This window comes from Dermacentor silvarum, chromosome 3 (genome assembly GCF_013339745.2).
Source record: "Dermacentor silvarum isolate Dsil-2018 chromosome 3, BIME_Dsil_1.4, whole genome shotgun sequence".
NCBI lineage: Eukaryota > Metazoa > Arthropoda > Arachnida > Ixodida > Ixodidae > Dermacentor > Dermacentor silvarum.
This window is the reverse complement of record NC_051156.1, coordinates 226,429,735-226,447,222: the sequence shown is the minus strand read 5'-3', so window position 1 is coordinate 226,447,222 and position 17,488 is coordinate 226,429,735. Positions and strand designations below refer to the sequence as shown.

At 46.2% G+C, this 17,488-nt stretch overlaps 1 protein-coding gene across 1 annotated transcript; it reads right to left on the bottom strand.

The window, feature by feature from the left end:
• Positions 1 to 3,551: 3,551 nt before the first annotated feature.
• On the bottom strand, positions 3,552 to 4,421 carry LOC125944169 (echinoderm microtubule-associated protein-like CG42247). The gene has a single exon (XM_049664453.1). It carries the CDS (start codon positions 4,297 to 4,299, stop codon positions 3,616 to 3,618), a length of 684 nt encoding a protein of 227 aa, XP_049520410.1. The 5' UTR covers positions 4,300 to 4,421; the 3' UTR covers positions 3,552 to 3,615.
• Between the last annotated feature and the right edge of the window lie 13,067 nt (positions 4,422 to 17,488).

The window sequence follows — 17,488 nt, the reverse complement described above, 5'->3', positions numbered from 1 at the left end:
AAATCACCTCCTGTAAGCGAACATCGTAAATGGCATGCGTGATTGAGATGCGAAAAGTATATGCATTCTACACGGTGTTCAGACTCCTATTTTCAAGGCGCTGTGAGAATTATAACTGTACATATGTATCAAAACGAAGGTCAAATGCCTACAACGTATATGCGCGGGCCTAAAATGAAACCCACCATGACACTGGTACTCACTTGCGTGTTTTCCGTTAACAATAATTATGTGCACCATTAAAGGAAGCGCTTTACGCGAAAGTTGTTCATTAATGACGTTGCTTTCCGCGAATATTCCTGACCGTCAGCCAGACCGTTATGAGCAGTTCTTATACAGGGTACACACGCAGTAGCACTAATCACGCTCGCTGTCTATACCGCTGTTTTTATATGCACTGAATAATTTGAAAATAAAAAAAAAGAAAAGAAGCGGCAGTCATGGACCATATTTTGCGACAGCAAGAAGTGGCAACTGCAGTGAACTGTGCTTTTATTTTAACAACCTTCAAAGAAAGCTATGTGTTTACTGCCTGTGTAGTTCTCGCCTAAACTCTTCGGAAAGATGTCTTTATTTGAAAAGGCGGCAGACACGGACGGAGACGAGACGAGCGCTGAACTTGGGATCACGCTTTCAGACATAGAGCTGGCATAGTTACGCATGGGCAAATGATAACCCTTGGCTCGGACGGCATTCGTGAATCATTCACAATAATTAAATGTTGCTGGAAGTTCAGCCCTCGTCCTTGTCGTGTCGTCTCCGTCCATGTCTTTGTTGCGCTGCCGCCTTTCAAATATCTACCAACACGCCCAATTCGCGGCATTAATCTCTTTATTCTATTTTTTCTTCCCAACATTGTAAGATAAAACGCTTGGAGTAGTTGTTTGGTTTGTCCGGAATTTGAGTCGCTTGCAGACAGACTAAAAAAACAAGTTTAATAATCAGCAATAATCCTAACATCTTCGCATATGTCCCACACTGTTAATCTGCCTGATTAGAATTATTAACGTTTCTTGTATTTACCACCGATCCGGTAGCTACGCGTTCGGGAATGAGGCAGAAATTGTCCGATGATAGGCTTCGCTGCACTTAACGGCGAAACCTGCTTGCCAGAAAAGAAGAAAAGCAAGAAAACAAGAAGAAGCAGGAATGCGACGCACACGTCAGATCTTTAGGGAACGTCAATTACATTGTGATGTAGGTCTGATCTCTCATCGTGTGAAATCACAAAGGCTAGGAACGGCCCCAGAAATTTGTTTAACCTTGCTACTTTCACAGCATTATATCTTGCGATTTATTTTGGACCCATCATATTAATCAATTAACACATTCCTGCAATCGCTTACTGGGTTATCTACGCCGTAACTTGTCGTCAGCATCTCCGTCAGTGAAACTACTTGCATATAAAACCTTAATTCGATCTAAACTAGAATATATGTGTGCTGTTTAGGACATCCATCAGGTTAATATCATTATTACCCTTTTTCGGTTCAGCCAAGGCAAGTATCTCAACTTTAAAATCCCGGTTCTGTCTTCCCTCGCTCGCCTCCCGTCGCAAAACTGCTCTTCAGGGCCCGAATTCGCAAAAACATCTTACGCTATAATTTTTCGTCAAAATGAATTTTAGCCAATCCGGATGCTAGACATATCATTAGCGAAGGCGGTCAGCAAATGGCAAAGCGAACTTACGAAGGGAAAGGTTTTGTGAATCTGGCCCCGGGTTCTTTCATTCACTGCCCCAGGTAAGCAAATCACCATTCCAGCGCATTGTTTCTACCGCCAAACGCGTCCTGTTGCTGTGTATCCATCACGCGCCCATTCCATTACGTATCAACGTTTTTTTTTTTTTTTTTTTTTTTCTGCACACAGCCCGAGAGTGGAATACCCTTCCTTCTGACATAGCCCTCATCGAAGCGGAGGGCGACGGGGGCACCGTTGCACTTTTTAAGGGCAACAGACTTGGACAAGCGGCTGTAGCCCGGACAGATGTTTATAGTGCTGCAAGTGTTACTGTGCTGTGCCACCTGTGACCGATTGTGATTGTGTATATGTGCTCCTTTCTTTCTCTATCTCTACTTTGCTGTCACTTTACCTCCCCCTCTCCCCAGCGTAGGGTAGAAAACCGGATCTTCCCATCTGGTTAACCTCCCTGCCTTTCCCCTTCTGTCTCTCATCGCCGACATTTCTCGTTCCAAAGCTAGCATTGAAGGCGATCTTTCAAGTCACGCCACCTAACCTGACCCACCATTTTTCTATGTGCACACCCCTGACGTAATGTCCCGTTTCTGCAACCTTTGAGGTATTATGAATAAATGAATAACTTTATGCGAAGTTACTTGATAGGTTCGTGTCTCATGCAGGAATGAAAATTGCGTAGCGCTTGGATTAAAACACGCGGTTGGCCCTCGGATTAAATTAGGTGCCACGTGGCTCAGCTACGGCGTAACACGGATTAATATATATTGGAATGAATAATTATACACTGATAATAGAAAAACTATAGTTAATACACAGCAAGAGAGTTCGGCGTGTTAAGTTTGATAGCTTGACAGTCACCCTTCGTGAACCAGCCAAATCCTGGCATAAGTAAAAGCCATAACTTCTACCAGCTATTAATAGTCTTCTTATTAATATTAATATAGCCATAATCTATTATTAATATAGCCATAGTCTATTAATATAGCCATAATATTAATAGCTATAGTCTTCGGCTATAGCGTTCTCCTGTCAAGTAAATTTTCAAGTAAAAAATTCGACTCCCGGCCACGGCAGCCGCATTTCGATGATGATGATGGTACATGCAAACGCGAAAAACCGGAGTCTACAGTGTATTTCGTAGCCAGGATGTTACTCTGGGATGTGAACCAGCTCCACTCAGTCCAGCTATTCCCCTCGAAGGGCAGAGGCTTTTCTCGCACCATCTTGGTGGTGCCATGCCCTGAAGAATTTCCCGGGTCTAAGGGTCAGGGTGCAAAGAAACTTAAATGAAGTTGTTTCCACACGTCAAGCAAGCAGGACATAGATTGTGTGCAACGCAAGAAAACTGCGGTCCACACCCAGCACTGGCGTCCGGCGCTCTTGCGGTTGCCTGTTAGTATGCTTTAGCTTGTTTCACAACAATACCAATTAAAAAAAAAAAACTCCGTTTCATATGTGCGTTGTTTTTTATGTTGCAAGCAGGCCGCGCTCCGGACGTTTATTAGAATATTGCAAACCTCAGCATACTTTTGTCGCGAAAATGGGCCCACAGTTGTGAAAATAGGTTTTACAAGCCTTGCCAAAATGCCTCGTGTATTGAATTTTCGACCTCAGATAATGTGCAGACGGGCAGAAAATGGGGGTGGATCTCTCGCAGAGCGAGTCATGTAGGCCTGTATAGGGTACTCGACCGCACTAAGTATGAATGTGCAGAGAAACCAATCCTAGCACAAAGTGAGACACGGGGAAGTACCCTGTCAGCTCGTCTGCATTTCAGCAAGGATGAGAGCAACAAGGGAAATGATTATCAACATAAGATATCGAGACAGTTCTCTCGCGTCAATAGTTGTCGCGCCCAGCTACATATTGCGCACAATTACGATGCTCCACGAGAAGTAATAACGCATTATGTATAAATTAGAAAAAGATGTATGCACGAATTTGATAAACAAACAGCAATGCACTTACCACCTCCCCTTTCTTTGTAGTCATTTTCTTCACGCCATTCATGTTCAGTGCACCTCCTAGGTCCCTGAGGACCTCCTCGAAAGTTTGCGTGGTCTTGAGGTTCAGCAGGACGCGACTCCTGTGTTCCGGGTCTAGGCTGCTGACGACGTCGATGACGCGGCCATCGTCCCTGCCACCTGAGCCCGGCAGGCTGACCGAGCCACCCTTGGCAGCGAGCTTCTTGTGGCCCACCGGGTGTATCAGCCTGCTCGGATCCTCGTCCGAGCGCTGCAGGATGCGGTTGCGCGCCTGGCCGTAGGCGAGCGGGGCGAACGCTCGTGTTCCCGCGGCCACGTACGAGGCACCGTCCTCGAGCTCGTCCAGCGAAGGAACTTTCTTGCCGTCAAGGGTGAAGATGACGCGCACGCCGTTGTTGACATCCAGCCGCTGCGATATGTAGTCGTACAGAGACTCCATCGTCTTGAAGTCGCGGCCAGGATTGATGGACACCCTGACGCCCGAGGAAAAGGGGTCCCCGTTGGCAAAAAAGGTGACCATGAGCGCCTTGCGCTGGGCAGCTTCGGCGAGGAAGCGCGAATGTGTGCTGTTGATTTTACGGATACGCGGAGCCTTGGCGACCCGTTCTCCATCCATCCTGGCCGGTCCATCCGCCGTAGCTCAAGGGAAGGCTAGTGACGTAAGCAGCTGGCCTCCGTGTGCACTGCCATGACACAACGTTTTCCAGAGGCACCCGACGATCGTCTCTGCCAGAAGCGCTTCCGAAGCGCCAAAATCAGGCGTGCAATGCAATGCAACCACAGACGCACGAGCGTCGAATGCAGAGCTCACGTGAGGCTGTCGTCACTTGACGACAGGCGAGCCTTCAGAAAGCCAGAGGACGTCTTGTGCGGCCTCGAAGACAGCGGCGGCTGCCTCGAAAACAGCGGCCGTCACATGCCGCGCGCGTCTCAGCGGAATGGCGCCTGCCGATCGGTGCGCCTCTCTCTGCCAGGGAGCCACTTGTGGTGCTGCTGGCTCGATTATTTTCAATCGCCATAGAAACGACGTAAACGATTCCGCGCGCCGGCCGCTTGCCGACCCTTCGTGCCGCGCAGCGTTCTCGTCGCTTTCCCCAACTCTCTCTCAATCCTTTCTCCTCTCTTTCCCTTTTCGAATCAAACGCGCATTGATTAACCCTGAAAGCTGTTCCTCCAAATGCAGTGTCCGACTCGTCCTCCGCCTTTTCGACGGTCAGCGACGATCGGGGCGCGCCGTTCACGGCACTCAAACAGGTGGCGAGTCGAAGTTGCGTCGCTCAGTGGCACTCGAAACGGTCGCACTCGCGTGGCTTGCTACATCACGTTTGGCGCATTCACAGAACGGTTTCCAGATCTATGTTAGTCGACGCCACTACCAGCCTCAAGTCCAATTAGTATCGCTTGCAGTATAGCTCTATTGTATCGCCCTCAGGAAGGGAGAAAAAAGAATATGCAGATCCAACGCGCATGTTGGAACCTTAATGAAGCGAAGCTTCCCTGAAGTGGTTAATGAAGTGCCCATTTCATGCGTGCGTTTTTGACGTAGAAGGAACTGGCGATGTCACGTGCTCTCGCGTACCTCTGCTAAGAAATGTGACAAATTTTATAGAGGCTTGTGTTTCTTCATCTCTTCCTATTTTAAATGCACCGGCCGCTTCTAGGCCTCTCCCCCGTTGTGGGTATGTGACATAGTATGGAAATCACCAGCAACACGTGGCAATCATCTCAAAGAGCTAGTTGGCGTTCGGAAGATATGTACCTCCCGCTTCTTGGCCAATCCCCGTTGTAAGTATGCACTATACTATAACAAATCATAATCATAATCAACACGCGGACACACTTCTTGACCAATCCCTCGTTTAGGGTATGTGCCCATAGTACGGGAATCAATCATCAGCACGCTGTGATCACCGTAAAGAGCTAATTGGTGTTGGCACGAGAGAAGTGCACGTGCGGTTTTAGGCTAACGCCCAGCACGTGTCATATATGGAGGACCGCCAGCATTTTTAAACAGTATAAACCTAGGGCCGAATCACAAAAACGTTCTTACGCTAAAACTGTTCGTAGAAGCAGGTGTCAGCCGATCGGGCTGTTGGACATACCATTAGCTGGCCAATGACAAGCAGCACTTACGACCGAAATTCTTCGTGAATTCGACACAATCAATCTCAATAGTTATTTCGCACTCATTCATTCACAAAAATGAACGCTGGGACAAGAAATAAAAGCTGCTTGTTTGCAGCTTGACAAGGTTCTTGCCCCTATTCATGACAACGGGGACATAATAAAATAAAGTTTGTACACTTTAGTGCGTGCAGTGTATAATCAATGACAGAGTATAGGTGAAAATGTGTAAGGTGAAATGTACAATCAGTGTTACAAAGCAGTGTGTTTAGTTAGTACAAATTGCATGCATGAATATACAGTATATAAGAGACATACATAATTATTTTCATTTGCTGAAGGTTAAAAATTTATCATATTACATTCCATTAACATGCGAAAACACAGACAGAAAATAAAGGCGTCTATAAATGTCTTGCAGGTTACATCCTAAATGCGAAAATGTTACACAAGGTAAAAAAAGTAAAAATATATATATATATATTTATTGTTGAGGTACAGATGTGTAATTGCATACAAGCACTAGTATTCTTGAATGTTATTAAAACGGAAAACCACTTAATTAAAGGAAGTAAAGGAGCCTTATGAGGTAAAACTATTCCAAATTTGTGTTTATTCCAATTTCCTGACGTCAAATTTACTTCACCGCCGACGTAAGCATCGGGCGGTGGCCCGAGCGATGTTTGAACCGACCAATAAAACGCTCTCCTCGTTTATAGGAGGTCCCTTTCGCTTGTTTTCAAAAGGAATAGCATTGCCTATCTTGACAGTCGACTGAAAAGAGGCTAGGAGCACGCAGAAGTGGAGAAGGTTTCGGCGGGGCTGAGCTAGCGCAGTGGATGACCGGGTGGGGAGGGTGGTGCCGGTGTCTGCGATTCCCCTTGCTTCGCTTGCGGTGGCTGGTCGAAAATCGCGGCGGCGTGCAACGGAAGGTTAAAGATTCCGCTAGAACGGATCCTCAGCGAAGTATTGGCAAAGCGAGGTCATAAACGTGCCGAAAGGGCTCGACAACGTCATACTGCCACGCAAAAATCTTTATGATATGCAAATAAATTCATGCTCCCAGCAGCTCCCAGTAGCCAGTGTCCGAATGATCGGTAGGCAGACACCTTCTATTCCTTTCGGAACGGGGCAGTGTCTGGTTATTCCGAAAGAAATTCAGTTTTGTCCGGCATATTACTGCATTTCTAATGCGTACACTTCACTTTGAAATGGCGAGTTTTTGGCAGTTTTGTGACGTCGCATGACACAGTCGAAGTGGGCGCAGCCCGAAAGGGTTTGACCAATAGCTGAGGGCTAAGGGCAAAGAAGGTGTAAAATCGTAAATAATTATTTTTCTTTTGTTTGGTCGAACGCATAATCAGTGGGTACACGTTGTAATAATATATGGTACGCGGGAGTGGAAAAAAAAAAAAAAAGAACACCGCCCAAGCACTCCGTACAGTCCCAGGCCCGTAGCCAGAGGGGGGGAAATAGGGGCGTGCCCCCCCCCCCCTTCCCAAAATTTTGATTGGGGGAGGGGAGGGGGTGTTCTCCAGCAGAGCTCCCGCCACCCCGCTGCGCAAAGAAACTTGTCAACAGCTGCTGACCATGCGCAAGACTGGGCAGATCGTTCCGTTCCCATGTCCTACGGCGCTGAGTCATCTTTTTATCTTTTTATTTTTGGCTCTGAGTAACGCTGTTTTATTTTTATTAATGAAATCTATTGAGACGAATCGTCCATATAAAAATATCATACTATTAGCAAGATTAATCTCAAAAATAAAAACACAAAACTATTATTAAAATAGTATTTAAAAAAACATAATTTGCATACTGCGATTCTTACCGAAAATAATTACTGAAGAATAGGTGCTTTCCTGAAATAGTCAAGGCCTTCAGCAAGTGCCGCCCCTCCCTGAAAAAATTCCTGGCTACGGGCCTGACTCCGCACAAATGGTTAGCCAGCGAAGCTGAAACGTGCGGCCCCGGTGTTTATCGCTGGGTTAATCCCGATGGTTAATTAAAGTATTTGTCAATTATTGGTTACGTCTTTCTCAATGAGGTTACGCACGCGTTCGGCTGCGACTGAGAGAACGACGTCACTGCCCGCAGTCCGCCGTTGTTGCGATTCTTCAAACATAAATTGCTTCAACATTAAATATGTCCGTAATGGTAAAACAATGAATGGCTCATACCCCCTTAATAATCGATGGCGCATACCCCCGTAAACGCAGCCTCTCCATTACGACGCCAGAAGTGAAATTCTACGCTGGAATGAGGAGCGGCAACGGACGACGAGCCCTTGCTGATGATGATAATTTCTGCGCACATCGGGCGGACGGATTTTGGTTTCGCTTAGACATATACATCTTCGCTGTAAGACAGTCGTGGTGAAAACATTTATTAGGCTATGAAATATATATAAATTAACTAAGATAAAAGGGGAGCAGTCTGGGAGTGAAATGTCTAATGCTAAAATTTCACATTCGGTAGACATTCTTTGATACGATATCGTTGGTTTGTGACTAAATTTAGTTGAAACCAAGAAAGCAACGCCACCACCTCTGGCAGGCCGATCCAAACGAAACAGTCGATAATATTTTAGGGAATATTTTCGACCATTTGAAAGCCAGGTTTCTTGCAAAATAATTCTGTCTGGGGAAAATTGAGAAGAAATATACGATAGATCTGTAGTAGCAGAAACAATTGAACGAAAATTCCACTGTAATATTTTTAGAGAGCCTATGGTGAAGATAGAACGGTATCGGCAACCGCCTGATCCAAAATACTCTCTTTCAAGAAGTCCTTCTTGGAGAGGTTCACTTTTTTCATATTTTTGAATTTTTGGCTTTGAAGAAATCTTGTGGGGAGGAGATCGTGTGCGTTTTAGACTTTTGTGTTCCATGTCTACATCCTGGTAGTCTTCAAAATCTTCCGTTAGGGGTGCCGGTTCCGTTCGTTCTATATGAGTAGAAGGTCCTGCGCAAGGGGAGTCAGTGCCAAGGACGCAAAAAATGTCACAGTTTCGCCCTAAGGGCGAATCAATGAATGCGATAGCAACACAGCAATGTCATACGAAGTAAGGTGAGCGGCCTTGGTAGCAATATGAATTGTAGTAAACATGAGCTGATTAAGTAAGCAGGTGTGCTGCGGCGTAAGTAGACCGACATGACGAGAGACTCGATGACCACGAGAAGGCGCGTGTGAAACGGTGGTGTTGATGAGAAGCGCTTACCGTGTGCAGCTCGTGCGAAGGGACACACCTGTAGTGCTGCACTGCCGATCTGGGCAGCATTGCATGTGTAGCGTGCGTTGGAAAATGTGGCCCGACTATTACTAACTGAATGAACAAGCGTGGTGTGAGCGCGCACAAACAAACATGAATAGATCACACTGAATGACTGCAGCCAACGACTGTCAAAGACGGTGCGGTAGAACGAACGACGAGCGCGGTTGTTGGCAGCGTAGAAGTGCCCCCTTCCCCCCCCCCCCCCCCCCCTGCTCCCTCCGGCGCTGGCTTTCCGCTTCCTTGCTTGCGCGTGGGAGATTGAGTGCGTTCGCTCTCCGTGATAGCGCGCGTCCCCGCACGCTTCCGCTGGGGCATACGGCGCGCGGCGAAGATTGTATCTATACGGAACCTCACGGCGACGGCGACGGCGACGCCGACGGCAGAAATCCGGTTGAAGTGTCCATATAATTTCTATCGCAATAAAAGAGTTGTTGCAAGTCGTTCCATAGCCTTTTCCATAGCTTTCTCTACTGCCTCTGCTATGGCCTTGGATAGAGAAACATCTATACTAGCAGTGTGACGAGCTGTTACGCCTGCGTAGCCCTGCAGGGATCTTCCCTGAACCTCTGTAACTGCTTCCCTACGTGAGCATCGCCTGCGTTCCACCACTTCTAGCATGGAGGAAGGAAACAAAACAGGAGAGGCCCTGACGTCACGTTTTTGAAGCCGGAAGTGCAGCCATGTTGGTGTGCCACCTCTCCTTGCGCCTCCAATCAGGGGTTCTGCAGCTCGCCGGAGCAGATGGGCGCGAACTTTGAACTTGCATTGTTACGAGCCGCCGGAAGTGTGTGCTGCTGACGCGCGTCAAAACAAAGCCTACAAAACTTCTGTAGCAGTTTTAGTGAAGCAGACGCGCTCCTGTGTTTTTCCGTGGCACGTTGAAGAAGACAACGAAGACCCGCGCCGTGATTGCTTGAGTGTATCTATTGCTGGCCGACACTCACACTCACAGACCCAAAACACAACTTTCAAGCTTACACACCAAACCCCAAAGTCAGCTTTTCTCGCGAACAAAAGGGGCTGCGGGAAAGACACCGGCGGAAAAATCTTATCTCACTTTCCAGAGACCGAGAGCAGCAGCGAAGCTTCAGGAGCACCGTTGTCATGGCAACGTTGACATTTGGGGTACCCGTACCAGTGCTCCTTTGCGAAAAACAGCACGAGACTTCCGCCACACCTTCTCCAATACGCTCGTGCTGGCCAGGGCCTCTCCTCGGGTTTCCTTCCTCCATGACTTCTAGTATTCTTAATTCTCGTTCCTTCGCAGAACAGTTCGAATAGTCTGCAGGGTGTGCTTCATTACATAGGCAACAGCTTTCTTCCCAAGACTTACATTCTGTGCTGTCGTGATTCTCTCCACATAGGCGGCATCGAGTAACCGACCTGCATCCTTTTATTGTGTGTCCGTAGCGCCAACATTTCAAGCACTGTAGTGGTCTTGGGGAAAGTGGCTCTACTCTGTATATCAGAGGCCATGCCTTGATTTCAGTTGGACGAACTGTTCCCGCGAACGTAACAATCACCGACTCCGTAGGTGACTTCTTGTTCTCAATAATTCGGCTGCACCGGTATACGGATACAGCTCCAGCAACTGAAAACAAGTCTAGTACTTCTGAGGGGTCCACGCTCGCGTCGACCCCCCGAACTAAGCCTTTCGAGCATGCAAGGTGTGGTGGAATAAACGGGCTCACCAGATTCGATGCAAATTCAGAACAGTTTAAAAGGTCTCGAACGCACTCCTGGTCCGATGAACAGCAAAGAATACCACCGCGACCAAACTGGCGGACCTCGGTTTTCTTTTGAAACTGAGAGGAGGCCTTTCGAAGATCCACCTGAATCGCTTTCGGATTCTTCATTTGTATCGATCCCCATTTGTAGGCGCAATAGCCACAGGGGCACGTTTGTTGCCACTGCGTAAAAATGAGTCTATCGGCCACTCTCGGGGAGGGATAGAAGCTAGCCAAGGGGAATGCCCTTGACCAGAGGAAGAAAGAGACATCAGGTTAGTCTGACTTGCTTACACTCGCGACACAATAAACCGAAAGGTGAAGAAAAAAACAATAAATAAATCAAAAGAACCACCGAGACGTTAAACGAACAGTAGAAAACCGCCGCCCGATACTTGACCACACCCGAGGGAGGACTCTGCATTCGACGCTTGTTGTTGTTGTTGTTGTATAGCCTATCACGCATGTGACTCCTACCCACGGTGGGGGATTGGCCAAGAAATGGGTGGATTATACCACATTAATATGTAGGATACATTTCCGAATATCTATGGAATTAGTATTAAACAGCGTAGAGTTATATGTTAAAGTAAATCAGGAAAGTCATATCGAATGAGTAATAATTAATTTAGAAGTACAAAAAAGGATAGAAGTTAGCAGGGTATTCGTTTGGATTCTGTAAGGAACGTTTGGACGGCGAAGCAAGCATCCCTGTGGCTGAATCCCAAAGTGGACGCCTCGAACGAAAGAATATTAGGTTCTGTTAAGTCCAGGCCAACCCTTCGAAAAAGTATTTCCAACAATCGTTTTCTTGCCGCAGTAAAGCGGCGACAAGATAGAAGGAAGTGGTGTATCGTCTCTTCCTCATTACAAAACGAGCAGAGGGGGGAGGGAACCAAACCCAACCTGTGTAAGTAGAAATTTAGGGAGGGAATACGGCAACGTAATTTGGTGAGAGAGACCTCAAGCATCTTTGTGTTACAGGATTCGCTACGCCAGAGAAATGTCAGGTGCTTATAATCTGGAGAAGAAGTCAGAACTGGGTTTGATAAGGCTTTTCTAATTGATCGCATCCGAAATCTAGCCGCCGTGATGTGTGCTGTCACTGGTAGAATAGGAAGAACAGGGCCGGAAAGTGAAAACCTTCGCCAGTGAATCAGCAGTTTCATTAAAAAACAACCCTTTGTGACCAGGTACTCAAATCAAATGAACACATTGCACATGGGCAGGAACTAGCAAGTAAAATAGTTTTAGCATAGGTGAATCATTAGTGGCGGTAAGGGAAGAGCATACAGAAAGGGAGTCAGTAAGGATAGCAGCTGTTGTAGTCGTTTGGTCTAATTTACGTAAAGCTAGGATTACTGCTAAAAACTCGGCCAGAAAAATAGGCACAAAATCGGGCAATCTTAAAGAAAAATGCCAGTCGAGTGCAGGACAAAATATCCCAATGCCAGTCTTTTCCTCACTCTGTGATGCATCTGTTGCAATGATAATATTTGTCCCTATGGAGCTTAGGTGGTCTTGTAACATGGCGTTTAAGATGCTGTAAGGTAGTAGTTTTGCGTGGTTTGGGAAAATGTCTTCGAACCTGATCTCCAGGTAATTTGAATGCGTATTGTTAGGAAGCACATCGCGAATTTGCACATTTAGTGGTTCAAGTAATTTTTGCACAAATATAATCTGTGGTGTATGAAACCTGGGCCAATGAACGGGAAAAAAAATAATTGTGGATCGGAGATGAAAATTATTTGAGGACGGATTAATGGTGATTCATATAGTCGTAAGAAAGTCTGAACGGTCAGAAGGTGAAATCGGCATAGAATAGGTGGGATTCTCGCTTCCAGATATAATACGGCATTTGCAACGTATTTTGGAAGGCCTAAGCACAGACGTAGCGCCCCTCGCTCTAATAAAACTAGCGGTCGAAGCTCGTATGATGGAACACCTGAGAATAAAACACAGCCAAATTCTAAAACCGGACGAACGTACATTTTATATACCATCAAAAGGGATTTTCTTCGCATACCTGTTCTTCGATTGCTTAACTTGCGCAAAATGCCCATTGTGCGAGCTCCTTTTGTTGCAAGATATTCAATATGCGGCCGTCAGTTAAGATTTCCGTTATAGATAGCCCCAAGGTACTTCAGTGACTCTACTTGTGGGATATCTTCGATATGATAGTTAAGCGATATGTATACTGGGTCTTTAACGGGAAAAACAAGGACATCACACTTATTAGCATTCAGGTTTAAGTGTAAGCTATCCAGCCAGCCTTCCAGTTTCCTTAGATACGACTGCAAAATTTCGTAAAGGGAGTATAGGTCACTAGCCATACCAAAAAAGGCAATGTCGTCAGCATAAACGTAGGTACTGACACCTGGGTGAACGGGGATTCTGCTCAGTAAAATATTAAATAATATTGGTGAAAGTACCGATCCCTGAGGCCCACCTCTTGTTTGCTTGTGTTTACCAGATGAATAGCCGCTTCAAAAACAAAAGAATTCCCTGTCTTTCAAAAATTCATGCACCCATGCTACAATATAACCTGGAAAGCCATGGCGCTGTAACCGATTTGTTAAAATTGTATGTTCAATGCTGTCATAGGCTTTACATATATCTAAGGTAACTAACGCCGCATATTGTTTTTTTCTGTCTGGCGATGTTAATGCGACTTTCAAGGTCTACATGCGCGTGCCATATTGAATAGCTAGATCTAAATCCAATTTGACAAGGACTCAACAATTGATTTTCGTCAATACACTTTATTACATACCCGTGAAGCACTCTTTCAATAAGTTTTGCTATATTTGATGTCAACGCAATTGGTCTGATGTTGTCGATAGTATACCCTGCCCCTTGCTATTTAAGTAACGGAATAATTTTGGCGATCTTCCATTCATGTGGAATCCATGCATTGCTAATAGAGTAATTTAGCAACTTCAGAAGCTCACGTAGGGCTTCTTGGAAGAAATTTTTTAACATTGCATTTGTTATTCCGTCCGGGCCAGGCGCTGTAGTTGGTAACCGTAACATGACCTGTGCTGCTTCCGAATAGGATATCTCTTAGTAGTCCGAGAATGTAGGAGTAAAAACAGAATTTTGAAGGCGCGTTGTGAACCAGCTGTCCAATCCTTTAGCCAATATGTCAAGGACTCCTGCATTTCCTGTGCGGTATAGACGATTGAGTCTACATTAACGCTCAGTGGTAGTCTGTTTCTAGAACGAAGGAAATAAAATAAAGCACGTTTGTTTTTGGATTCAGATAGATAATCAAAATGTTTTTTATCGTGCTAATCTTTTGCGTGTTTGACAGTACGTTTGAAGGTTGCCGAAATAAATTTATAATCTTTCCAATTTTGTGGGCTCTGATTATGTAGAAGTTTTTTCCAAGCAGCTTTTCTTCTGCGATAAACTCGTGTGCACTCATTGTTCCACCAGGGACTAGATGATGTACGTTTAGCTGTCTGAATTACGAATTCAGACTTTTGTCGGGACATCTGTAATGCTGAACAAATTTTCAAGCCAATTTCTTCGTCATTAGTATTAGTTAATGACGCAATGGAAGAGCGTAAACAGTCTTTAATTTTTTTGCAATTAACAAATATTCTGTCTTGTCGTTCAACTGATGTTAATGGGCATGCAATTTCGAAGTATACCGGGAGATGATCACTGTTTGTACAGAAATCAATCGTAGTCCAAGATGTCACGGCAATACATGTGCTAGAAAACTTCAAATCTAACACTGAGCGAGATTGACCACGGACAAATGTGGGTCGTCTCATATTTAGGCATGAAAGATTTTTATCTGTGGTCCAGTGACTCCAGTCCCATATACGCGTCCAACATGCATCTGTTCTGTAACCCCATGATACGTGATGCGAGTTGAAGTCACCAGTAAGGATGACTTGATTTTTGCAGCTAGCAAGCGCACTATCCAATTGGTGTACTGTGTACGCCCGTAGGGAAATAAGCATCTATAATCGAAAAAGTACGGTAGCCTGGTATGCTAAGGTGTACTGCCAAAATGTCACATTCCGGAGACATTAACTTGAAAGCTATTTTCGCCTTATGACAGAATTTAGATGACAACAAAATCATTAAACCACCTCCTAGTGAAAGGCGATCTAATCGAAAAGGTCGAAAATCTTTAAAATTAAAATTTTTCTCAGGAGTAAGCCAGGTTTCTTGTATAATTATGACGTCAGGGTTAAGATGTGGTGTTAAGCAATTTAAGTCTATTGAAGCAGAAATCAAGGAACGACAGTTCCACTGTAGCACTTTTAAAAAGAAGCTATGGTGATGATCTAATCGATATAATTACTTCAGCGACTACCGTCGCAATGTACTTTCTTGGATGCCAGAATGAGAAATAGGATTACCCTTTTTGTTTTTGGTATATGGTCAAGACGCTGTTACTGGAGAACCAGTTCGCTTATGCGGCCTGGTATCATGACCTGTTTCCATGTCACCCTGTGAGTCTGTCTGACGCGAAGAACAAGGATCGGATCCAACAAACTTTGGGTCCGACCTGGTATTCGGCGCTAGGACTGAACTGGCTGCCTGTTCTGCAGCACAAGCAAGCGATTTGGAGATTGGTGTTGCGGCTGTTTGTAACAGCTGTGTCATCTGAGCGGTAAACACTTGGGAAATGCATTCTGTAACAGTTTGAACAATATGTTGCATAGCCTTTGTCATTGCTTTTTCTACTGCTGACTCAATGAGTTTAGACAAGTTGTCTTCATTTAAAGTCGATTGCCTCGCAGTGACGCCAGCGTATCCAAAAGCTCTTTCCTTGACGACTGCAATAGCCTCTCGCAGCGAACATCGTCGCCTGTCAATTACCTCGAGTACCTGCATCTCATTAGCTTTTGCCGAGCAGTTTCCATAGTCAGCCGCATGGTTTCCTCCACACAGGCAGCATGTTTCGGTTTCAGCTGTGCACTCATTAGGGGAATGATCCTCACCACAGACGCGACACCGTGCATTTGATTTGCAGCCTCCTGCACTATGGCCAAAACGCCAACAGTTCCGACATAGAAGTGGACGGGAAGGGAGAGGATCCACTCTAAAAATAAGTGGCCACACTTTTAGTTCAGATGGGCAGGACATGCCAGCAAATGTAGCAATAACCGATTCAGTGGCAACTTTTTCCCCGTTTACGAGTCGGTTGCATCGGTATACGGTATGACACCAGCGTCAGACAGCTTCCCCAGAGTCTCAGTTGGGCTCAATCGAGAGTCTACGCCCCTTTAATGCATGCTAGATGGGGATTAATAAACGCACTCACCGGCAAAGATGCAAAAATGTTACACTTCAGGAGGTCTGCAACACAGGTAGGATCTGATGACCTACAAACTATCCCACCTCTTCCAAATTGTCGGACATCGCTTATCATTTGGAAGTGACGCGTCATGGCTTGGAGCTCGGCCTGGACAGCCTGTGGGTTGTTCAGCCGGATGAATCCACCACTCGAGGGCACCAGCGCGACAGGGATGCTGCTAACACCGCTGCGGAAGAAAGATTCCAAAGGCAAATCTGGAGAAATGGAGGCTGACCAAGGGCTGGGCCCTTGTCCAGGAGAGTTTTTAGACATCAGCGCTGCTTCAATCACTAGATAAGTCTGGTAAATATAAGATGATTAAGATAAGTAGGTCAAATCCACCCAAAACTCAGCCAAATCACCGCGCAGTTAGCTTGCCAGGAAACAAGAGACAGTCGGTTTCCAAGCAGATGGAACGTGTCGGTAGCGTCTCGAGCTAGCCGCCACTAGCTAGCCCAGACCGACTTCGTCCGCTATCGGTACGATAGCGGCAGCGACGCTTTCTCGCTTGACTGCTGTCCATCGCCTCTTCTTCCTTGTCTCCATCAGGGGGATTTTCTAGGTCATGTGTGCAAACCGAGTTATTGCCAGTAGCTTCGCTTGGGCTGCTGTGGCTGCTCGGCATTGGCTCTGGAGACTCCTGTTCTTCGTCCCTGATGCCGCCTGTGGCTTCTCCGGTGGCATCGACTATCTCTGAAGCATCCATGAGATGGTCCAGTTGTAGCTCTTCTGCGCTGTGTTGCCCAGAACGAAGCTTATTGGCATAAGTCGATACACAGGCGTCCACCGAGTGACCAAATCGGTGGCCCTGCAAGCATCTCGGCGTTCTGCATTGTCGACGGAGATGTCCCACACGCTTGCAACGAAGGCACAGCGGAGGCCTGCCGGGGATAAGTACCAGGCACTGGTGTCCATAAATGGACATAATGTGTGGTATCGATCTTACGGTGACAGTATCCTTGAGCACCAAGGAAACCTCCCGGTTTGTCGTCACCCACTGTTCCATACCAGTGCGTCTCCACACCTCTCTCTCGACAGACTTCACCTGACCTGGAACGCCTCTTCAACACGTCGAGCTTCAAGGTGAGGCGGAAGCCATAAGAACTTGAGCTTGATATTTTAGTCTCCGGATCTATCACCATGCACTTCAGTCCTTTGACACGGAGCTCACCACAGGCGACGAGTTTATGTTTCGCCGCACTACTAGCGCAGGTAACCATCCATACATGGCTCATCTGATACTGTCCTACACCTATAATATCTGCAGTATTCACTACTTCAAGCAGAGCGTCTCGGAAGTCAGGAGCACGGTATGGTCTGCCACTCAAGTCCGCATGAAGAAAAATGGAATTCAGCCCATCGT